The sequence below is a fragment of the Nannobrachium achirus genome (assembly GCF_963921795.1).
Source record: "Nannobrachium achirus genome assembly, chromosome: 3".
Lineage (NCBI taxonomy): Eukaryota > Metazoa > Chordata > Actinopteri > Myctophiformes > Myctophidae > Nannobrachium > Nannobrachium achirus.
In genome coordinates, this window is record NC_137812.1 from 29,034,665 (window position 1) to 29,059,887 (window position 25,223).

At 43.8% G+C, this 25,223-nt stretch overlaps 1 protein-coding gene across 3 annotated transcripts; it reads left to right on the forward strand.

Moving 5' to 3' along the window:
• Positions 1-372: 372 nt before the first annotated feature.
• Positions 373-24,870, forward strand: nacc1b (nucleus accumbens associated 1, BEN and BTB (POZ) domain containing b; the record flags this gene model as incomplete). Of its 3 annotated transcripts, none has more annotated exons than XM_080721835.1 (8): positions 373-469; positions 8,736-8,886; positions 9,882-10,124; positions 13,038-13,271; positions 16,786-17,203; positions 20,023-20,323; positions 23,798-23,895; positions 24,527-24,870. In XM_080721835.1, exons 2-8 carry the CDS (start codon positions 8,761-8,763, stop codon positions 24,868-24,870), a joined length of 1,764 nt encoding a protein of 587 aa, XP_080577961.1. In that variant the 5' UTR covers positions 373-469; positions 8,736-8,760. The 3 variants fall into 3 exon arrangements, with proteins under 3 accessions (XP_080577961.1, XP_080577960.1, XP_080577962.1); XM_080721834.1 differs by lacking the exon at positions 373-469 and adding an exon at positions 1,897-2,031; XM_080721836.1 differs by lacking the exon at positions 373-469 and having other exon boundaries at positions 8,749-8,886; positions 16,789-17,203.
• Positions 24,871-25,223: the final 353 nt, after the last annotated feature.

Below are 25,223 nucleotides of genomic sequence, written 5' to 3' on the forward strand. Positions count from 1 at the left end.
TGTGCACACATTCACATCACAATGAATGGCTGCCTGTAGCGAGGCGGAGGGAGAGAGAGAGAGAAAGAGGGAGAGAGAGAAGAGAGAGAGAACGCGTCCGCTCGCTCCGCTGCTCCTCCATTGAAACGCGCTGCTCTCTCCTACGGAATACAGCGAGGGGTGAGTTGAGTCGTTGCCCGGGTTCACTTCAGTCTAGCGGGGTCACGGAGGACAAGCGTTCCGGGGGAGAGGGGTCGTCTGGAGCCCCGCGATGCGAGCGGCTCGCTGTCTATAACGGATCGAATCGTGGATCGGTTCGTGGGGTTGTTGATTTTTTTTGGGAGTGTGTGGGGGGTGAGCTATTGTTTTTTTTTTTTTGGGAAGGTGTGCTGTGGGGGATGGGCTCGTAGGGACAGCACCAACAAAACTTTAACCACTACTTCGCCGACTCTTCACGCCGTCATCGCCCGCGGGCTGGCTTTTTCTCTCGGTGAGTGACTGTTGAGTTTTTAACGCTCTTTTCCCCCTCTCTCTCTCTCTGCATTCCTCAACTAAAAAAATGAAGAAAGGTGAACGTTATTATTATTATTATTATTTTACATTGTTAAAGACTTGATGTGCCCGTTTGTAACGGAGGACGATCAATAATCGCGGATTTGGTTAATTCAACAACTGAGTTTAGATGGATGGATGCATATCATATGATGTGATTGCGTGCTGTGCTGTCGTCGTTATAAACGGGTTAAGAAGATGTGCCTCAGCAGTCAACCTCTCTCGCCATGCTGGATCCATCCGTCTGGCTTCGCCCACAGTTGCAGAGCATTTTGTGTCCCGGGATGACCTGTTGATGTCGGTGTGAGCTGAGGAAGGATTACAGCCCACCGCCGCTAACGCTGCTGCTAGACTGTAGACCCCCACCTCTCCTTACCACAGTGGAAATAACACAACAATAACAACCTGTGAAATATGAATGTGGGGGGAATGGATGTATTAAATAGATAAATGGCTGTGATGGTAGAAAGATGAGACATCGGACGATGGGGGGCGAAGCCGAAGTGTTTTTTTTTTGGGTACAGTGTGTATCTGTCTGTCCCGTAGCTGCTAGGGTACAGCGTGTGTCTATCCTTTTGTCGGTGGCTGCTGCTAGGGTACAGTCAGTGTCTGTCTGTCTGTCCCTTGTCGGTGGCTGCCATAGCCTAGGGTACAGCACAGTGTGTCTGTCCCGTATGTCGGTGGCTGCCGAGGGTACAGTATGTGTCTGTGGTTGCTGCTGCTAGGCCGGGGACGAGGTGGTAACTCAAGCTACCCCGACATCACATCGCACTGGCAGTGGCGTCAGTTCGGCAAAAGCTAAGGTATGGCAACATGACAGGTCTTGCACGCGCGCCCTCGCCCATGTTGCCATACCGTAGCAACAGGCACGATAGTACTATTTCCCCCCTGAAGCCAAGGCATGGCAGCTGCCATAGCTTGCCATACCCAATTGACGCTTGCCATACCCAATTGACGCCTCTGCGCACTGGCACAGAGGGAGGGGAGGGAGGGGGGTGTGACTGAACTGCTGAATATTTTATTTGCTCGACTATTTTTGTGGCAGATTTCGTGCCCTGGTGCTGTGTGTGTGTGTGTGTGTGTGTGTGTGTGTGTGTGTGTGTGTGTGTGTGTGTGTGTGTGTGTGTGTGTGTGTGTGTGTGTGTGTGTGTGTGTGTGTGTGTGTGTGTGTGTGTGTGTGTGTGTGTGTGTGTGTGTGTGTGTGTGTGTGTGTGTGTGTGTGTGCAAAAAAAGGCAGTGCTGGTCCGTTGGAAATCCATTCCAGTTGCTATCATTACGCGTCGTTGTCTGTCTGGCAGTGCCCCCCCCCCCGGCCCGTGCCAGCCCAGGACTCCAAATCCTAGCGGGCATTGAGGCTGGCACACAGCGGGGCACGGAGCTCTCTCTGTCCGCTCTCTGACCAGACTGCCTCTCCTCTCCCCGCTGGCTGGCGGCGGTCGGGTCTCTCTCTCGGGGCGGCTACCGGCGAGACGTCGGCTTGGCTCCGTTATAGACTTCCATGTGAGATTAATTAATGTCTAATTAACATATTCCGTTTGAAGTTTTTTGTTTAATCGCGCTCAAGGGAGGCTAAATTATAGCTACATTGGTCAATGTGTCGCTGCTACAGTATAAGTCGCCAAGATACTTATGTTTCTAAAGTTGTGCTTGTCCTGTGAGGTGGGCATTTCTGTATGCATAACTATGGGTGAAATGTACAGGCTGCTGGTATTTCATGAATGTCCCTTTTAGCCTTAGCTTTAGCCTGCTACTTGCTAAGAGGCTACCTTTAACCTCCTAAACCAGGAAATTGAATATCAGACAGTAATCAGACTGTCTCATTCATATAGGGCCAGACTATATTGTGTGTATTGTATGTATGTATGTATGTATGTATGTATGTAGTATACATGCATGTATGTATACAATATACATGCATGTATAGTCTACATATGGTGTGTGTGTGTGTGTGTGTGTGTGTGTGTAAGACTCTGATATACTATTGATTATCCTTAATATTAAACACCTGTTTTCACAAAGTGTTAGTTACAGCAAGTTTAAAATGTGTGGATTCGAATGAGATTACATTTCATGAACTGCTCAATGTCTAAATGCCTTCCAGGCAGACCACTAGAAGAACAAGATGTCACTGAAATGTTATCCATCTTGACACATAGGCTGGCATTGTTGTTTCATGTCAGAACATAATGGGGCACATGGGGACAAAAGGCTAAAGGTCAAGTGGGGGGAAATTAACTGCCTTTCTGTTGCCTGGAAGTTGTTTTGAACCCGGTGACCTTATAGGAAATGGTAGTCCGTGTTTATACTTGCGGTGTTTAGTGACATGACATCCCAGTTGGAAATTTAAGCAGACTTAAATCTTATCTCACTTTCGAGGCATTGGCTGTCAACTCGAAACTCTTGCCTGTGTTGCCAGTTTTCATTTGACTGTGCACTATGTGCAGTGGTGTAGAGTAACAACTGTAAGTACATTTACTTAAGTGCTGCACTTAAGTACGATTTTGAGGTATTTGTACTTTACTTGGGTATTTTCAATTTCCAATCCTATTACTTCTAATCCAGTAAATCTTGGATCCAAATATTGTACTTTTACTCCACTACATTTATTTGAAAACTTTAGTTACTAATTGCATTGTAGATTTGGATTATTATTACAAAACATACATTAACCACTTCAACCCTATATACATTCTGCCATTTGAAAATAGCCGATCTACAAGCTCACAATGCAATTGTTTTCAAAATATTTGCACTTGAAAACTTCAAATAGGACATTCTGCAAAACGAGTACTTTCTACTTTTGTACTTTAAGTACATTTTGATACCACTACTTTTTTACTTTTACGCAAGTACATTTTGAATTCCAGACTTTTACTTGTAACAGAGTATTTCTACATTGCAGTATTGATACTTTTACTTTGAGTACTTTTTCCACCACTGACTATGTGTTTGTTTGAGGGAAGTTTTACTTGATTGTCTCTCTACACTGCTGCTAGTTAATGTATTATATCATGAATTTACAAGTGGGAGAGTTGAGCGTTGACAGTCACAGTCTTGCATTGTTTACCACTGAGCAAGCCACTGCAGCAATTGCTGGTTTTTCTGATTAAGGGCACCACAAGGGTAGCTGTTGAGAGAGCAGAGAACATTACTCATTCACTTTGAATGCCTCTCTCGCTATGTCTCATATATGAACCAGCAACCTTTAAAGCACTAGTTCCCAAACACTGGGTCGGGACCCATTTGTGGGTCGTGGACACATTTTTATGGGTCCCTTAATTTTTTGTTTCCTTTTATTTTTATTTTTAAGTAATTTCATCAATAAACTAGAAGCAGTGCTCTTCCGAGCACAGGTCTCCACCAGGTCAGGTATTACTGTAATTATTGTGGCCTCCTGGTGGCGCTAAATGTGAAAAAGTTGCCATGTCTTCTTTGGCCTTTAACGACAATGTGATGCTGCATGCATGATTTGAGGCATTTTGTTGCAAAAGTTTGTTTGGCAAAAGTCGACCTGCTGGTGGCGCTATAACAGGCCAATGTGAAAGGAGTGGCATTTGTTCCTTGACCGAGTGGGAATGTGCGTGCAGGATTTCTCTGTAATCACAAGCTGCGTTCATAATTTAAGTCATTTTGTTCAAAATGGACCAATCCTGCAAACTTTGGATGCCAATGTTAGCCAATTAGGATGGAATAAAAAATATCGGACAGATCCATCTTGATCACAGGACTTAGTATAGATATACTGTGTACTGATTGGCATGATTTTTGGTTAAAATCTCAAGGAATAATAGGAGAAATTGTGTTTTGCATAAGTCAGCCTCCTGGTGGCACTATAAAAGGCAGATATGAAAAATGCAGGGCAAAGGTTATTCCTTGGCCTCTAGGGAGTGCGCTTACAATGTTCGAAACTGATCGGTAGAGTTATAGGTAAAACCACAAATCGGCCTGTTATAGCGCCACCATGAGGCTGATTTAAAAACATTTAAGTGGCATTTCTTCCTTTGCCTAGTGGGACTGTGTCTGTGTGATTTCACGATAATTGCACTTCGTTTGTGATTTTAGGCATTTTGTTCAAAACGGCTCAATCCTACAAACTTTGGAAGCCAATCTTAGCCAATCAGGGTGGAATATGCAAAATCAGACAGATCCATGTCAATCACATAACTGTCGAGATACTGCCTACCGATTTGTAGGACTTTTCTACAAAATCTGTAAGAGTAGTGTACAGAAATGTGTTTTGCGAACATCTGCCTCATGGTGGCGCTAGAACAGGTCCATTTGAAAAATGTGGGTCAGAGGTTCTGAATTGGCATCCTGGGAGTGTGTGTGCTCATTTTGGCAGCGACCGGGCCAACGGCGACTGAGATTAGGTGGTAACAAACTGCGAGGACGCACGCACGGACGGACGGACGGAGGGGAAAACATACTTTACTCTCCCCATGCCTTCGGCTGGTGGAGACAATAACGGAACAATCTAAGAATCCCATAAATTAGAAAACAAATGTTTAAAAGTAGTGAAAATAGCCAATCTACAAGCTCTCAACACGGCGCGAAGTGAGCTTGTAGATCTGCTGTTTTCACTTGTTTGGGTCCTAGGCAAAGGTCTAATTTCTCTTTTGCGTCACAAGCTAAAAGGTTTGCAAACCACTGCTTAAGCTGCCCCTTGAACTGCTTTGCTATTGCCACTCCCAGCTCACACCATTAATTCCAAACCTTTTTTGGAGAGCTATGATATATTTAGGCAAGGCATGATTATCCATGGCAGGGAGAATTATTTATTATTGCTTATTCTTTTTCTTTTACATTTTCAGTTATGTAGTGCTAATATATGCAGATTCATGTTGGACTAAACTCAACATGGTTGGCAGAATCAGAATGAAGTTAATGACATTTATTGCAATTTCTTTACTGTAAAATTAATCGTCACGGCACACTGGCTGCAAACGAACAACTTGGTTATACCAAAACATTTTATATTTGATTGAACCAGACGAAAAGAGTAATGCAAACCTGGAACTTTGTTCATTTCCCTAATCAAATAATTTTTTTTTATTGCCACACAGTTGTTGAATATACTTGAATACATATTAAACTGCTCTGACATTTACACATAGCCTATTTCGGTACAAAATTGGATATGAACACAAGCCATGGACAAAGTGTAACTGCACCACAAATATGCAGTGTACCGACAGTGTATATTCAATTCAATATATTATACAATCCATTTGGGGACTTAAGTTAATGTTTTGAATCGATCTGCTGTGGATATATATCAGGTCAATACAACTGTGCGGAACTCTGAATGCTACAGGCTTGGCCACAGTTTGAATTTTAGGTGAAATTAAATTCAGTTATTGGTAATACAATGTGTTGGAATGAAATATAAGTAGCTATATAGGCTTTACTGCTGGCCGGTGGCTTACATTAATCTGCATAACCATCAGTAAAATGAAATGAATGAGTTGTCATAAAGAAGCAAACTTCATTGATTTGAATGAAGATGGCTCAATGGGATTGTAGTATTCAAACCAAGTGCGGTTTCTGTGTTGGAGGAATGCACTCCAATAATTTAGCAACTTTCCTAGTGTTTATGTGGAAGGACTGTGAGTAGGGATGGGAATATACACGATATTATCGTTTATCGTGATATAAAACACTCACGATAATCGTATCGTGGAGATTTAATTTATCGTGATATCGTCCTCCGTCATGCACTGGGATCAATTCACCTTTTATTTGCTGAGCTGCATATCCGGTACCACTTAAACCCTCTACAATTGGTAAAAGGTACCTACTTATAATATACATACTTGATTCAGACTTTTTTTCACTCTCTATCAAATGTCTTTGCCAAAAAATAGCTGTTGCGACGCGCGTTGTTAGCTTGTAGTCTAGATAGGCAATCTTTTGGCAAATGTTCTGCCCCAGGATAATGGATTTTGATTATCGCGATAATATCGTAAATCGTGATTTCTTTTGTCACAATAATCGTGATATGAAATGTTCAAATCGTCCCATCCCTATCTGTGAGCCTCTTTTACGGGTCACAAAGTTGAGTTTAGGAGTATTTTCTCATTCACTCAGCCTCCGGAGTCCTCACTCAGCACACCAGTCTAATTACTGTCATATTGTTTCCTATCTGCCCCCCCCCCCCCTCTCTGGACTCCAGCCAGTCTAGGAAATTACCACTAGTTACCAGCCAAATGCTGCTAAATCTTTGTATGTAGTTGGCTGCTGTATTCGTCTGTCATCAACTTTTTTGGCACATAACCAGACATTGCTTGGTACTGTCTGTTATGTATATTTAAAAAAAACTGATGTACTAGCCACTGTAGCCGTGTGGACAACAAAGCTAGTCTCTCTTTGTGCGTGTTGGACCACATAGAATAGAATGCAGCTTATATTTGCAACTGATTACAAACAAACATAAAAGACTGCATGCTGATGTGATGTGTTGATTCCAGAGGAGAGAAGAAAAAAAATGTAAAGCTTTCCTTCTATTTTCCCTTTGGCAAGTTTGACAGCTTCTCCCCTTTTGATCACATCTATTCTTTTTGCGAATGGTGATAAAGTCACAAAATGGGAGCGTTATATAAGCATTTAAAAACTAAATCAGATAGGAGAGAAAAGAAGACAGCAAAGTAGGACAAAAGCCACAAAAGTGCCTATTAACAGTGAATTAGACATAATGAAAGGAGGCTTATATAACTGCCGCTGGTAACCCAAAAATCGCCTTTGATTTGGTACATAGATCAGTCATTAAAGCTGTTAGTGAAAGGCTTAATTAATTAATCACACATTTCACTTGCCCTCTCTTTTTGACCTCTCGCTCTCTCAAATTTCATCTCTCCCTCGCCCTTTCCCGTTTCATTACCAACCTCTAAAATCCCGCTCTGTTTGTCGCAGTACCACACTCCTTTCATCCTTCTGTCCATTCCTCCTTGTCATCTCTATCCATCTCTCTCCCCTCTTCTCCCACCAACTGCCATCCCTCCCTTTTTTCCTTTCATCTTCCTCCGGTCCTCTGCTTCCCCCCGCCAACCTTGTAACCATGCCTGTTCCGCCCTCATCCACCCAGCCCTCCTTCACCTGCTACTACCGACTCTTCCTTCCTCTCTTTCACCGTTGCTTCCCGATCAGGGTTCATCAATATGTCCATACGCCATACACGTGTCGTAGACAAATTTGCCCATGGCAAGACTCAAGACGTGTCCTTGTCTGTGGCAAATCTTAGATTTACTTTTTTTTACATGACAGTCACACCCCCTGTTGTTTTGATCATAAGACCCAATTACTGAATGTCAGGTATCCAGGTTTTCTGATTTACCTTGCCACTATGGCACATTAGGAGTCCACTAGGACAGTGGTTCTCAAACTTTGTATTTTCAAGCACCCTCATAATGTGTACAAATGGAACCAAATGGACCCATACAGGGGGTCCTCATTTACTACAGGGGGGTTGCCAAATCGTTGTGTAATAGGGAATTCTTTAATTTACATGTACCACTTGAACTCTAGCATCCCTAGTATTCTGAGCAGAACATTAGCCAAAAATAGACGATCTACAAGCTCACGTGCGCTTGAAGATCGGCTATTCTTGGCAAATAGGTTTGGTGTAGGTAGGGGGAAAAAAAGAGAAGACCAAGTGCACGTTTCGAGGGTTAAGTGGCTAACTGTCTGAGAATACACATTAACACGAATCCAACACAATACTACAAAATGATAGAGCTGTCAAACAATCTATCAATGAAATCTATTGAGAAGTTTAACCTGCAACACAATTTGATACAATATGTATTGGGGGTCCCGGCTTCATCTCCACCTCTCAGCTAAGGGGTCCTTGGCCTGAATTAAACATTGAAACCCCCTTCTGTAATGTCTGGCTCCCCTCCATTTTATGCATGTTTTCTCCATTCGTACCACATAAGCTTGTAGATCATCTATTTCTCCAATTATTTTATGTATAAAATGATTATATACGGTATGTCAGTGTCAGTCATCTCTTTGTATATTTCAGTTATTTGACATATCTGCACTGTGCAACGTTTGATTACGAAGCCTAAAAGGCAAACAAATTGTTTTTATATGTTTCAATGTTCAATGCCAAAAACGAAATTAAATCATTATTGCCATGTCCTTTGTAAGGGTGACAGCCCTGACATTAACCCCATGCTCTCTTGTGTCCTCCCCGGTGCGTGCAGATTGTTTGGCGCTGGGTGGAGCGTAATGGCTCAGACCCTGCAGATGGCGATCCCCAACTTTGGCAACAACGTCCTGGAATGTCTGAACGAGCAGCGGCTTCAAGGCCTCTACTGTGACGTGTCGGTGGTCGTCAAGGGCCACGCCTTCAAGGTCTCCATAATAATATATACATATTTGTTAGTGTCGTTGGGCAGAAACCTCTTATACCCCATGTTTAAACCTTTTGTGTTTTTTCTTTCTCCCCACGTAATTGAACGCACTACTTGATCAAACTACAGCATCAAAAGTAGCAGATCCGCGGTACGAAGAGATGCACTTTGAGCTTGTAGATCTGCTACTTCTGCTATTCTTTTTTTAATTTAAATCCTGAAAAGTAACTGTTTTGGACATATGAGGTTTCCACCCGACAGAGAAGATATTTTAGCCCTTTATTTATCCAAGGTTGTTGAGCACATGGCCTAGTATTCCCCCCCAGTGCTGTTCTCTATCATATTAATGCAGTCATGGCCACTGAACTGTTGAACTGGTGGTGTTACTTATGGGTTAAATGCCTTGCTCAAAGGGACATCTTTGGTAGTTGATAGGCTTTACTTAAAATTAGGGCAAGTGATATTTTTGTGGTTAAACAAAAGGTTCTTTGTTAAAGTACTGTAATCTGATCATAATAATTGCTATAGTGTGTTTGTTCAGTAACGGGAGTCTTCCCGTCTCTCTAGCTCTTTAATAAACAGAAAATACATTTTCAGTTCGGTGACAAAATGTCAGCCAATCAGGAGAGCGTACCCATTTATCAGCTTCATTTTTATAGTGTTACAGTTCCAATTTTGTCTGCTCATCTTTGTAGCATCATCACTTCCAATTTCACTTGTTTAATAGTTCACTAACCTGTATTTTGGCCATTGTATCATTCAACTCCAGTGCAATGAAAGTAGTCATGAAAGGAGTAAAACACTGTTCCTGCTCTGCTCAATTAAGCCTGTAATTAGGTCCTGTCATGACCCACTGAAGCCGAAGGGCATGTAAGACTAGACGTGAAGTAAAAAGATCATGTTGTTTCATCTTTAGCCATTTAATCTTTAGCCATTTAATCTTTAGCCATTTAATCTTTAGCCATTTAATCAAGCCCTCCACTCCCCCCCCCCCAGGCCCACCGTGCAGTGCTGGCGGCCAGCAGCTCGTATTTCCGGGACCTGTTCAATGCCGGGGGGAAGAGTTCGGTGGTGGAGCTGCCGCCGGCGGTGCAACCGCAGAGCTTCCAGCAGATCCTGGCCTTCTGCTACACGGGACGCCTTAGCATGAACGTGGGCGACCAGTTCCTGCTCATGTACACCGCCGGCTTCCTCCAGATCCAGCAGATCATGGAGAAGGGCACAGAGTTCTTCCTCAAGGTGAGTGAGTGCATATTAGGGCCTGCTTTGTACTTGCATGCATTCGTGCATTTTGATGCACATAAGATAATGTCTGTGGTGGCAGTCCTTGGTGCCCTCTATTTTTAAATAATCTTAGCTGTTCAGTGCCAGCGTTTTCTGGTGATTTTTGTCTGGTGATGTTTTCCAACGCTGATTACGCGCACGCACGTCGTGGGTGCGTGTGCACGCTGTTCTGTTCTGCAGCACACTATAGGTGTAGTGGCTCAGAGTGAGGCGAAACATTTTTGCTCCTTGCCGTGTAGCTCCTCCCAGGCACCACTACACACTGTGTGAAGTGTTTACATGAATGAAAGGTTTTTGCATTTTAGTTATGTCTGAGGCCTGAGCACCCAGTTGATGTAAGCACAGGCTTTTATGATGTGTTTCATCCATTAGTAGAGAGCTCTACCATCTTTCAGACCAGACTGCTATTTAGGATTAAAGAAACATACTGTGTAAAACCTTCAAGTGGATGAAGATGACAGTGCACTGCAGATGGAGAATTATTTCTTTGATGTAAAGGACAACATCCTCTCAAAATTCAGAAATAGTTGCTACAAATGGATGGTGATGGCATGTGATGAACGGACTGCACTCAAAACTCATCTGTTGCTACATGGCTACATGAAAAAAAATATAAAATAAAACAAATGAATTGAAAATTACATAATTTATAGTAAAAGTAGACAACATTTCTGGCTGTTTTGTTTCTTTGTACAATGAAAAAGGTCTTTATTAGGCCGGTGCAAAAACATCGATTTACTATATTATCGTGATGTTAATGCCGGCGATTCAATTAATCGATTTTCAAAGTTCAGAATCGATTTTCCCAATTTTATTTATTATTATTTTATTTCTTTAAGGCGAAATTAACCTGAAGGTGAAATAACCACTTTCAGTCAGAGTAAGTACAGGTCCTAAAGGAACAGTTTTAGGTCATGAGGATGTCATGGTGTGGCTAAAGCTAGCACAGTGCTGTAGGCCTGCAGCTCAGCGATTTTTTTATTTTATTTTTATGACTGTTTTGTTCTGTGTTTTCTGGCATCTTGACCAGGAACATGTTGTTGTAATGTTGTACCACTGGCACTTTGGCTGAAATAAATGTCAGAAAGATTGACTGACTTTATTTGGCTGCATTGATTTGAAGTATATGATTCAACTTTTAATGTTTTATATTGTTTAGAATTGTTTTAAAATGTTTCAATATAAAAAAGCTGTAATTTTTGGGGAAAAATCGCAATAATCGTGAAAATCGCAGGAAAACATAATAATCGTGATATAATCGAATTGTCACCCTATGAATCGAAATCGAATCGAATCGGGAGGTAAGTGAATCTGTCTTTATACTGTAGTTTTGATACTTAAAGCTGTACTGTGGAAGCTGCTCAACTAGTGGTCAGTAGCGGTATTGCTTTTTTTGGCCGGAGTTGCCGCGGACCACCGCGGCCGTCGCGAGCACCTCCGCCTTGCCGATACGATTCCGTAGAGCCGTCTCCCATCATTTTTAGACCAGAATTGAGGGAGTAGCAAGCAAGATTCCTTCACCAATGTAAACACAGTTGCTGAGGGAAGCTACTTCCTTTAGAGACAGCAAGACTCGCTGTGATTGGCCGGTGGTGTATGATCGGCGCTGTGATTGGCCGGTAGTGTATCATGTGGGAGATGACATCATTTTGCCGGGAAATTCTCCCCCCCTCACAACTCATAGAAAACATATAAAGAGAAGGCTTCAGAAGCTGAAAATAACAGAGTGGGGGTTCTAAAACTTTAGCGATTTAACAGTTAGGACAATTTTAAGATTTGTTTTATAAAAAAAGTTACATGGTATAACTTTAAATACATTTTAACACCAGATACCTTTCTACGTGTGAACTGCAACACTTTGACCCAAGTTATTTTCTTATGGAAGAGTTTATCTTTTATCTGTAAGATATCTGTACTGTACTTTTACTCAAGTAATTAATGCATTTCAAGTATATGTGCCACTGTTTTCACCATGTTTAACGTGTAAGAAATAATGAAGCAGTTGCACCTGGAATCTGGAATGTGGCCACAAGAAAGCTCCTCAGGCCAGGGGCCGGATTTGGCCCACAGGCTGCCAGTTGAATATCACTGATTTAAACCCTCTATAATTGGTAAAACGAACCTGGAAATAACCTACTTTATACAGTCTTTTTTTCACTCTCTACCAAATCCCTTTGCTAAGAAATTGCGGATCTGGGGGCACCCGCTGGCCTATCGGTCAAGGCGCATACCACATAGGCTCAGTGTAGCCTGACAGCGTGTCGCTGGTTCGATTCCCGATCCCAACCAACCTTTGTTTGCTGCATGTCATTCCACACCTCTCTCCCCATTTCCTGTCAGTCTACTGTCCTATCAAAGGCATAAAGGCAAACAAAAAAAATAAATTGCTACAAGCTCGCAATGCGTCGCATTGCAACACGTTGTGAGCTTGTAAATCTGCTATTTTTCAGAAGTTTTATCCGCAATGGTGAAAGAAGTACTCCCAAGTAGAAGTACTGCAATGCAGAAATACTCCGTTACAAGTAGAAGTCTTGTATTAAAAATGTACTTACAAGTAGAAATTTCAAAATTTCAAATGTATAAAATCACGACGCATTGTGAGCTTGTTGATCGGCGATTTTCAAATGGCCAAAATGTATTATGGAGCTGAAGTGGTTAATGTATGTTTTGTAATAATAATCAAAATCGAACTAGTAACTAAACGTAACTAAAGTGCTCAAATAAATGTAGTGGAATAAAAGTACAATATTTGGACCTGAGATGTAGTGAAGTAGAACTAAAGGTATTGAAAATACTTAAAGTAAATAATCGTAAAAGTACAAATACCTCAAAATCCAACTTACACCACTGTTTTGTCCGTATCCCCAGGTTTCGTCTCCGAGCTGTGACTCCCAGGGCCTCCACACCGAGGAGACCCCTCCCTCGGAGCCCCAGAGCCCCGTCACTCAGACAGTGGGCGGAGGGGGCGGAGTGGGGGTGGTGGGCACGGCGGGCGGCAGGCCCACCTCCTGCCAGACGCCCCTCCCCCTGGTGTCCAAGGTGAAGACGGAGGCCACGGCCACCACTCCACAGACCCCGCAGACCCCCCCACAGCCACAGCAGGTACGGGCTCTCAGACCCCCCCACAGCCACAGCAGGTACAGGCTCTCAGACTCCCCCACAGCAGGTACGGGCTCTCAAGCCGCCGGACAACTATTCCAGTGTTTCTCAAACTTTTACATTTCAAGGTCTTCCCTTAACTCTGACAGTGTACAAATGGAACCAAATGGACCCGTTAGGGTCCATTTGGTTCCATTTGTACACTGTCAGAGTTACAGACTTGTATGGGTCAATTTAGACCCAACAGAGTACTTGGAATCCACTTTGAGAAACACTGAACTATTCCACGACCTCTGAACGCTACGTAGAGACCTGTAACTAACTACGCCTCCTGAAATCAGAGAAGAACGGACGAAACATTTTTTTTAAATGCATTTCAGAAAATCAGTTTCTGCTAAAAGGCAAGCCTGATAGTAGGACTAATGTACGTGACTGCAAAGACGAAATGGAAGATCTATTGCTGATCTGTACCTGCCCAAGTGCAGAAGGATAAAAATCCACCTTCAGTTAATTGGAACATGCTGTCACACTGAGCATCAGCATTCATAACCTGTTTAAGAAAAAGGTCAAATCTCCTAGATACTGTTGCCAGCGTCACTGGCACGGCTGTCTGTTTAATTTATTTATCTATGCTGTCTTAGTTTTATAAATAAAGAACAATAGGTTGCGCATCAACAATGGGGTTTCCCAGTGGAGTGATCCAGTATAAATATAAAAATAAATAGGAATTGAACAAATGCCCAAAAAGGTAGCACATCTCATAGTTCAAATCAATGGAGGACAAAGTACTCGCATTTCCACTTCTTTATTGGCACACACCAATAAATGTACGCTTACGCGTTTCGGCTAAGAGCCTTCATCAGAGATCTTAGTTTTTTAGTTCATAGAGTTGTATAGATTTTAGAGTGGGCTTACAGATCAATGTCTGTTCTTTGTTGTTCCGTATGTCTGTCTGTACAAGACCAAGGACCACAATAGAAATACGTCTCTTCTTATCCTTGATGTGTTATTTCAGTGAATGCATTGTATTTTACTTGAATCTCTTTTTTAACATAACATTCAAATCAATCAATCAGACTGTTTGGAAATGGGACCGAAAAGCACCATGCAAAAAAAAAAAGATTCAATAGGTTTCAATGCATGTAAACGAGCACAGTTCACGCTTTTCCTCAGCGTCACGATGCTCTACGCCAGGGGTTTTCAAAGTGGGTGACGGGGCACCCTGGGGTGCCGCGACGGCAGTCCAGGGGTGCAGCGAGATCATTTGATAATATTTGGAATTTATTTGGACACTTGAAAAAATATTTAGTATAATTTTAAACAGTACAAACGTATTTTCAGTAAGTTCTAACCAAAATTACTATTATCTCAACGTTTTCCTCGCAACATAATCACTAAAATATCGTCACTGTCGGGCAGAAACCTTGTATCAAATGTTTCAAATGTGTACGGCTTTTGGTAAAGCAAAGCCCAAGTTTCAAATGTGTACGTCTTTTGGTAAAGCAAAGCCCTGCTTCATCGTACAAAAACTAGACTGTCGCACAAAACTAGTGAAAACAGCCGATCTACATGCACACAAAGTACATTTTATAGATGATAAATACAAAACAAACAGTTTTGGACATACAATGTTTCCACCCGACAATGAATCGTCATTGCTATAAATATAAGGTGCTGGGAGTGAAAATTATAATATAGGGTGCCTTGGATTAAAAAAAAACATTTATGGGGTGCCCTGAGACAAATAAGTTTGGGAACCCCTGCTCTACGCGGCAACACGCGTGGCTTCAAAGAACCTCATTCACTCCACAGACCACAGCACCACTAGAATCAGAATCAGCTTTATTGTCACATCACAGGTTTACAGATGTAAAAATGTTCCCATCGTAACGTTATTTCCAAAGAAGGAAAATAAATGATCTACATATTATTTACACATGGTACTTGAGATAACAGCTGATGTATACTGTCTGTGCATGATATACATAGACGTTAGTTAAGGTGCTAGAAAAACAAAAAAGACAAAAAGTATGTTATACCGTGCAAAATGTCAGGGCGTGTCGACCGCATAATCCATATAAAGTAGACTGACACCGGTGTAATCTGCAAGTAGGTCCATGAGGAAGAATAAAGAAAAAAAAGCTGGTAGATTAAGCTTCTTTCATGATTGGTTGCACAACGGTTTAGAGCACAGAAAATAGCAGCCCTACAAGGGCTTGGAGGTCTGCTGTATTCTGCAAGCGAGTGACAAAGTATGAATGGGCCTTTACCCAGGACTGCAGAATGCATGTGCCTAAAGGCTCAGTCAGTATAGATTTTTAAGGGATGTTGACATCACAGCTACAGCATATAGCCTACAGATTCATTTATTTGCTTACTAACTGGACGTATATAGTGTTTCCCGAACACTATACGTCCATTTTGGTGGGAGGGGAGGGCATTCGTCGATATTCCTGAAGTGTAATTATTGCACTTTAAAAGTCCCATAATTTGTTATACCGGTAACCTTTTAAGCCATAACAAATCCATATTCAGGAGTCTCACATTTTGACACAAAAATGTAGATCTTACTTAATTGTACTATTATTGCACGGCTTGGTTGAGTGCTCGATTGCGATTGGTCAATCACAGCATTCTGTGGTCTATTGTTTGTCGATAGCAAACCGCTGCCAACAGATCGTTGCTATGGGCATAGTTCTGATCAATGTACTCGGCCCCTGGATCATATTAATCCACAGAAAGAAGTCTTGTCGATTCAGTTGCTATAGTAATAAGCTAATTCGCAACACCTCTAGCAAATCTAACAGAATATTCTCTTTAGTGGCAGCAAGTAAATCCTTTTTAACCCATTGAATCCAGGAAAGCAAATGTTTCATTTTAGATTGTTAGCAATTCAAAAATAGCAGATATACAATTACAAACTCACAGTGCATCACTTCGTGCCCTGCTGCAAGCTTGTACATCTGTTATGTAAAAAAAAAACACTGATTTTAGAAGTATGTAAATAATAAATAAATACAAATATTTGTGTTATATTTGAGAGCGAGATGAAGCAGATGCAAATGTGTGTGTCCAGACATTTAACGACTTAAACCCTCATATCAACACCTTTGGCCTGCTCTTTTCTCCCTGTACACCAAACCTCTTGCTTGCTTGTAGATCTGCTATTTTCGGCTAATGTTCCCCCCAGGATTGGGATGCGAGGGTTCAAGTGGTTAATGTAAAAATAAAAATAAATAAAGTCCCTATCACACACAAGATTTGGCAGATGTGGCTTTTCTGCTTTTATTGATAGTTCAAGTGAAAATGTACAGGAAACGGGGGAGACACGCAGCGAAGGTCGTCGGGAACAGGACTCGAACCTGTGAAACGCTGTCAGGCATTAGAGCCTATGTGGTATGCACCTGGACCGCTAGACCAGTGGGCCCTCCCCCTGCAGTATCTTTGAATAAACATCAGTAGAAGTCAGTGTAAACGTGGTTAACCAGTCCATGTGTTGTGGACTCTCCATCCACAGCCCGAGGCCTCCCCGTACTCCGTGGTGTGCACGCCCATGGCCAAGCGGCTATGGGACGGCGGCAACCGGGGCGACGGCGGGGGGTCCGGAGGGGGCGGGATGAGGAAGGCCGCGCGCTACTCCTCCGCCGCCGCGGCCGCCGCCACCCAGGACTCGGCCTCCTCCGGGCGGGGGGGAGGAGGAGCCACTGTCTGCAGCGTGTCCAACAGCAACCACAACCACAACAACAACAACAACAACGGTGGCACGCCCGAGGGCACCAGCCCCGGCACTCTGAGCATGTACACCAGCGACTCGCCCATCAGTTACCATGACGACGAGGAGGAGGACGACCTGACGGACGACAGCGCCGAGGAGCAGTACAGGCAGATCTGCAACATGTACACCATGTACAGCATGCTGAATGTAGGGGCTGCAGGTGAGACCAACACGTACTGTATATACTATACCATGTACAGCAGGGGTCTTCAACGTTTTCAGACATAGGACCCCTTGTTTGAGAGAGAGAGATGAAGCAGGGACCCCCCACAACCTTATCATAGATTCCATATAGTTTCATTTTTTGACAGCACGATCATCAGTGTATTTTGGATTCATGTTAATGTGGGTTTTCAGATGTATAACCACTTGAACCGTCAATACTTAATAAACTTGACTTTTCACTGTACTTAGTCTGCTCTTTTCCCACTCCAAAGATCTTTGCCAAAAATAGCCGAGCTCACAACGCCTCGCAGCGCGAGGTGTTGTGAGCTTGTAGATCTGCTATTTTTGGCTAAAGTTCTCAGAATATGGATGCTAGGGTTCAAGTGGTTAATATAAAAAAGGGAAAAAACAAGTTTCTATGACACAAAGATTTGGAGGACCCCCTGTAGTAACTCTGAGGACCCCCTAGGGGTCCCGGACCCCCTGTTGAAGACCCCTGATGTACAGCATGCTGAATGTAGGGGCTGCAGGTGAGAACAGCTTAACCGCCGGACTTTATTACCTTTGATAACGTGGGCGCTTGCGTGGCCATCGTGCACGGATCATGCACCGCGCGTGTGCTGTGCACGCCGTTCACAGCTTCCAAACGAGAAAAATAAATAAAAACGCTTGCAAATCGGTGCCTCCGTTGCCGAGTTAGCCGCGGCTGTGTTTACACAGTAAGCAAACGCAAACAGGATCAGAAGCCGATAATCGTCTATGTCCGCCTCCGCCGGAAACTGAATTAAGTCCGCCCGTCAAATGGGACCGGAAGCACTGTCTCTGGAGTACTTAGAAACGGCCCATCGGCGATCAGATTTTTGATTGTTTTATATCAATTAAAGCATATTAAATTCTCAGGTTTCTCAGTGCGTGGCGGCCTGGATCAACGGCTTTTTCTCTGGATTCTCGGGTTGGGGAAGTAAATGAGTTAAGATCAACATGTACTGTACAGCATGCTGAATGAATGAAATAGGGGCTGCAGGTAGGATTAACGTGTGTATATACCATGTACAGCTTAAGATCAACATGTACACCATGTATGTAGACTATGTACAGCATCAACATAGGGGCACATAACACAGGGTAAGCTCATGGCTGTCGTTTGGATTTCATAGAAGTCTGCATGTCTTCTGTGGAAGCAGCGAGAGTAGCCTACAGTATCTACAAGCTCTCAATGCGCTGCGGATGCATTGAGAGCTTGTAGATTGGCTGCTTTCGGTTATAAGATTAGAGCGTATTTAAAGTGGTCAAAACTAACACCCTAGGCCTGTGGTGGTCCGGACACCCTAGGCATGCAATGCCAGCCTGACAGCGTGTCGCGGGTTAGAATCCTGATGACCTTTGCTGCATGTCCCTCCTCATCTTTCTCCCCATTTCCTGACCGTCGACTGTCCTATCAATAAAAGCATAAAAGCCCTAAAAAAAGCTACTAAAAGTTTAGAGAAGCGTGTTTGTGAACCAAAAAGTCCCCCGGTTCGCACTCCCGGACCGGGAGGAAAGATCAGGTGAATGGCCACCGCTTCCCCCTTCCCCCAACACAGCTGAAGTGCACTGAAGCAGGACACTGAAGCAGGACACTGAACCCCCAACAAGGGGGGCTGCTCAGTGGGCAGCAGCATAAGACGGTGGTTGTACACTGGGCAGTTCCCAGGTTTCAATGTGTGTGTGTGTGTGTGTGTCTGTGTGAATGTGAAGCAGGGCGTTGCTGAAAAAGAGCACTCATGCTCAGCCAACCTCCTCTGAGTAAATAAAGTCAAAAACAAAAAAGGCAACCCTGTATTTGGGCACTTCTGCGGATCCTTGAAAAATTATAAATTCATTTATTAAAAAAAGAAGCCCTTAAAACAGAGTCACAAAAGTCCAAAAGAGGAATTAGACGTTTGCCCGGGACCCAAACTAGTGAAAACTATTTTCACTACTAAATATTTGTTTTCTAATTTCCTTTATTAGAATGTTTTGATTAATGAAATTACTTGAAAAAATCATTGCATTTTTCTTTTATTCATGTGAATCTTAGCTTTTTAGGAAAATGTTTTGAAAAAACCTTTTAGGAAACTAAATATTAAGGGACCCATAAAAATGTGTCTGTGACCCACAAATGGGTCCCGACCCAGTGTTTGGGAACCAGTGATGTACAGTATATAGCAAAAATATTTTTTATATTTCTATATTCTATAGTCTATATTTCTATATTCTATATTTATATTATATTTTCATATTTCATTTTTCAGAAAAGATTTAGAAGGCGTTTTTTGAAACGGCCTCAGGTCTTAATGTCAAACCTCACTCTCAAAAAAAAAGTTTGAGCACCAGAAAACCATTAGGACAGGAGGAGTCAGCAACCTTTTTAAAATTAAGTGCCATGTATTTATTTTCTAGATAGTCAGTGTGCCATGTCAATTTTAATGACACCCCATCAAAATTCTGACATATTTTGATTGTCAGGACATTGTTATACCGATCATTAGACTCACATATCTCCCCGACCCCCTCCCCAGTCAAAGTTCAGATTTTTAATGAATGTAGAATTATGTGCAGGATGTAATTTGCTGCAAATTAGGTGACTCAATTTAATTTACAACGTTTAAAACAATATCCGATTTGAAAATATAAATCCTCTCTCTCACACTTCTGTCAGTGTGCCACTGTGCCAGTGATCACCCTCCCCTGTGCCAATGTTGGCACCTGTGCCTAAGGTTGCCTACCGCTGCGTTAGGATTTAGTAGACAAGGTATTTTCAGGTCTTTATAGCTCTCTCTCTCTTCCTTCCAGTGGCGGGGGAGCGTGTGGAGTCCCTGCCGGACCTGGCGGCAGAGTCGGGCGGCGGCGGGGGGCGGGGCAGGGGCGGCCGCTCGCGGCAGGAGCTGGCATCGCTGCCCGCCGAGCTCATCAGCCAGATAGGCAACCGCTGCCACCCCAAGCTGTACGAGGAGGGCGACCCGGCCGAGAAGCTGGAGCTGGTGACGGGCACCTGCGTCTTCATCTCCCGCGCCCAGCTCATGAACTGCCACGTCAGCGCCGGCACGCGCCACAAAGTGCTGCTCAGACGCCTGCTGGCCGCCTTCTTCGACAGGTGAGGCCAGAGGGGGGGGGGGGGGGGGGGGGGTGTGTGTGTGTGTGTGTGTGTGTGTGTGTGTGTGTGTGTGTGTGTGTGTGTGTGTGTGTGTGTGTGTGTGTGTGTGTGTGTGTGTGTGTGTGTGTGTGTGTGTGGGGTACGGGTGGGGGTGTTTGAATGGATGGTGCTGAACAGAGCCCAACCGATGGCAGATTTAATGGGTCCAATGCTGATCGCAATTTTGGAGAGTCCTAGACCAGTGGTTCTCAACCTGTGGGTCCAAATTATTTTGGGGGGGGGGGGTCCCCAGATGATTAACTTAATGTGCAACATTGTTTTCTCACTCAGCAGTAAAAGTTTAAGTTTATAGAGGGTATATGCACGTTTCTAAAGTGACAATTTATGGACTTTTTAAATACCTCTTAAATTACAAATTAAACATTGACCAATTAAACATTGACCAATTTGTCAAATATTAGAAGCAGAAATTGTGAGAATAGCAGATCTACATGCTCACAACTCCTCACAATGCGTCACAGGTCAGTTAATTTCCTATTGTGTTGGTACCGTTTTGCTCAGTGGTGGTTAATGAAAAGGTGGGTCAAATATAACCTGCAGTCAGCGACTGTGGTGGGATTCTGGAGCAGTCACCATTTGTTGGCAAATGTAGTCAGAGACGGTTCTTGCCCTGACGAAGACGTTAACTGGTCAAAACATGTTGGCAATTCTTAGAGTATTCTTATTTGTTTTAACTTTACTTGTTCTCCTCCACATTTTCTGAGTGCTCGGATGTTCACATCTCCTCTCCCCTTAAGTCTACTTTCCTGATCCCAGAAGCACCCTCAATACACTTTAAAGATTTGTTTTGGGGTTTTTATGCCTTTATTGTTAGGACAGTAGACTGACAGGAAACGGGGGGGGGGGAGATGGGGAGCGACACGCGGCAAAGGTCATCTGGTTTGGGAATCGAACCGGCGACACCGCTAGGCATCCATGCCTATGTGGCAATGCCTAAGTGGTATGCGCCTGGACCAGTAGGCCAGCGGGCGTCCCACCCTCAATACACTTTTAATACATTTTTATCTCCTGTGAGCACCTGGTTAACCTCAGTTTTTTTTAAAGAGTCAGAGACACTTTAGTGTTAGAGGTTTATGTGCATCAGGCACAGGGCACGGAGGGCAGTGTTTCTCCCTTGAAAGAGAGATCAGACCATATTTATACAAATAGGGGAACCTTATGTTATAGCCACAAGCTGTAATTATCTCAATTAATGTCACACAGTGCCTGGTCAAAATGAAGTGTTGGCGTCTCGTCTGGAGTGTACAATATTCATATTGTTGGGCCATACTATTATGAATAACACCCTCATGTCACAAGACAGCCCCCTGTCCCTAACCCCACACAATGTCCCTCTTAAGGAGATGTAAAAGTGGACCAGTACTTGCTAGTCAGCAGAACACACATGACTGGAAAGACAAACAAATTCCACCCTCTTTGATTTGAAGATCAACTATTTAAAACAACGTATGGGAGGGGGGATGAAGATTAGGAAGATACAAGGCTTCTGTCTATATGCATGTATACATTAAATACAACTAGAAGCTCAAAGGGCGCCGAGCGTCTATGTTGGAGACCGGCATACTCGGGAACGATGTAAATGGGGAATGAATGCCCCACCTTTTTACCTGTTGTCATAGGACCCGTTTTAACCATCTGTTTGCCTGTGTGAATTAATGCCCATATATGGAGATATCTGTATCTGTCTGTGTGTGTCCATTTTATGCCCATATATGGAGATCTCTGTATCTGTCTGCCTGTGTCCCTTTTATGCCTGATATGGAGATCTCTGTATCTGTCTGTGTCCCTTTATGCCCATTATCCTAAAGGAGTTCGCTATGAAGAATGTTCTCAGTAATGCCCTTGTCATTATCCACAATGAAAACTTTTTCCTCTGGAGAAGGCTGTGTAGAGTTGACCATGAGCGAACACAGGTTGAGGCAAGTAGATGCCAACTCGTTCATTCTCTTGGCCCTGACACTTATTGATGGTAACAGAGAAAGCTAAACGGATAGGGAACTGTCGTCTAATGAAGGTGAGGGGAAGCTCACCTCTGTCATAGTAAGGTATTCTTGGTAGGAAGAATACCTACCCCTTCTTCTTCTTTCATGTATCATCATCCTTGATGATTGGTTGACAACATTTTATTTCACAACATTTCTTGTTACTTAGGGGATGCCATGGGGCTGGCTGTTTGTGCCTACTGCAATCTCACACTCAATGACTCTGTCCATCATTTGCATTACCACCATTCTGGTGCCATTCTTGAGAGTGCGTTCGGGACCTGCTTGCAGGTTTCTAAGCAGCATGACTGGTACGCCTACTTTCAACTTGAGGTTATGATCAGGGATTCCAGAGGGTGTCAGTGAATTGAGGAATTCCACAGGCACGTAATTCTTGTGGTCGTACTCTTGAATTGAGTCGGCTGAAAGGTAGACTCTCTTCTGTAGGTAAGTCAGCCAAGCATATGTTGATGATTTCTCGGTGCCATTGTTCAGAGGAGTGTATACAGTGCCTTTGAGAAGGTTGTCTTTGTCGATACATCCATTTTGGGTCAGGAAAGGTGTTAGAAATCAGAGTATTCAGATCCTTAAACAAGTGTTGTGGTGGAATTTGGATTTGAACTTATGTGTCCTTGTGAGTGAGTTTTCCGTCCCCTAAAGCAAGGAGATAGTTGGAGAAGTCCTTTTCAGCTGTTGTTGTCCTCATGTTGATGTTTAGTCCTCGTCCCCTTTTATGGGCATATTGGTTGGATCAGCGGTTCTACTGAAAAAAATGTTCTTTTGTGCAACTGTACATCATGCAAGTACAGTAACGACAGGGGAAATAGCTAAGAAATTAGGCAAAGATCTGAGCTATCTGTGTGCGAAATATCTCCATATATGGGATCTCTGTATCTCTCAGTCCTTGTCAGAGTGATGTCAGGGCATATTGGTTGGATCGGCGGTTCTACTGAAAATGTTGTTTTGTATAACTGTACATCATGCAAGTACAGTAACGGCAGGGGAAGCTAAGAACGTAGGCAAAGATCTGAGCTATCTGTGTGCAAAAGTTGGAGTCTGTAGAACCAACCATGTGCTGTGAGATCTGTTTCATGCGATTCGGGCCAATTCGGCCTTGGCTTCAATTAGTAGTCAGGAAGTAGTCAGGATATACAGTATATTAATAATAATATAATATATTGTCATCCGGTCCATCCAGTCACCAAATTTCCTTTTTTGTAGTCTCATATAGGAGTGCACAAGTGCAATTAGTTGGTTTCATATAGCTAAGTATGTACTGTACATTCATCCTAGCACACCTGAACCTTTCAGGAACCCAACGCCCTTGGTCGACGTTGGCATCAGAAGTCCATGGCTGGAGTGCTTAGGCCCTACACAGGCTGTAGACTGTCCTGTATATTTAAAACTGTGTGCTGTTCTCTCTCTTTCTCAGGAGCACCCTGGCCAACAGCTGCGGAACAGGGATCCGCTCTTCCACCAACGACCCCAGTCGCAAACCCTTGGACAACAGAGTACTGCATTCAGTGAAGTGTGAGTCCCGCTGACACCAAGCCATAGTCTAGAGCAGGGGTCTTCAACAGGGGGTCCAGGACCCCTAGGGGGTCCTCAGAGCCACTACAGGGGGTCCAGCAAATCTTTGTGCGATAGAAACTTTTTTTCTCCTTTTTTATATTAACCACTAGAACCATAGTGTCCTTATTCTGAGGACTTTAGCCAAAAATAGCAGATCTACAAGCTCACAACGCCTCGCGCTGCGAGGCGTTGTGAGCTTGTAGTTCGGCTATTTTTAGCAAAGAGCTTTGGTGAAAAGTGGAAAAGAGCAGACTAAGTACAGAGTGAAAAGTCAAGTATGTTAAGTATTGACGGTTCAAGTGGTTAAATATCTGAAAAACACACATTGACATTAATCCAAAATACACTGATGATTGCGCAGTCAAATGATGAAACTATATGGAATCTATAAAAAGGTTGTGGGGGTCCCTGCTTCATCTCTCTCTCAACTAGGGGGTCCTTGGCCTGAAAACGTTGAAGACCCCTGGTCTAGAGAATTCTTCTCATTTACGTCCAAGCAGTGCAAATAACGTTTAATAGATGTCCCCTCCAAGCTTCAAAAAAAGTGCTCAATAGCTCTCTCTCTCCCATCTCTCTCTCGCCCCTCTAGTCTACTGCCAGAACTTTGCGCCCAGCTTCAAGGAGAGCGAGATGAACGCCATCGCGGCGGACATGTGCACGAACGCGCGGCGCGTCGTCCGCAAGAGCTGGATCCCCAAGCTGAAGCTGCTGATGGCCGAGGGCGACGCCTACTCCGCCTTCCTGGCCGACAGCGTCAAGATGGAGGCGGACGCCCTGGGTGCGGAGCACGGAGCCTTCGACCCCGCCTCCCTGGAGGCGGCGGCGGCGGCGGCGGCAGCCGCCAACAGCGAGGTGGCGGCGGGGGGAGGAGGCGGAGCCACGCCACAGGACGGCCTCCAGGCGGCGGGAGGAGACGGCAGCACTTTGTTTTAGAGTGAGTTTGGACGACGGGACAGGCGGACGGACGGATGGGAGGAAAGGACCGAGGTGAGGGAGGGAGGGAGGGAGGGTGGGGGAGGGGAGGGGAGGGGAAAGTCGTCACTCCTCCCCATAACAGTCATGTGTGTGTGTGTGTGTGGGGGGGTGTTTTCCCCCCTTTATTCCACTTACACTTGTTGTTTCTTTTGTTCTCCTTTTTGCTTTCGTTTACCCTATTTTTATTCCTTTTATTGTTCATCCATCTGTTTCTCTCTCTGTCTGAAAGAAATGGAGAGAGATGGATGGATAGAGGCGCTGAGAGAAAGGGGGCGGGGCTTGACGGTCATAATGATGGCACCTGCACCGCT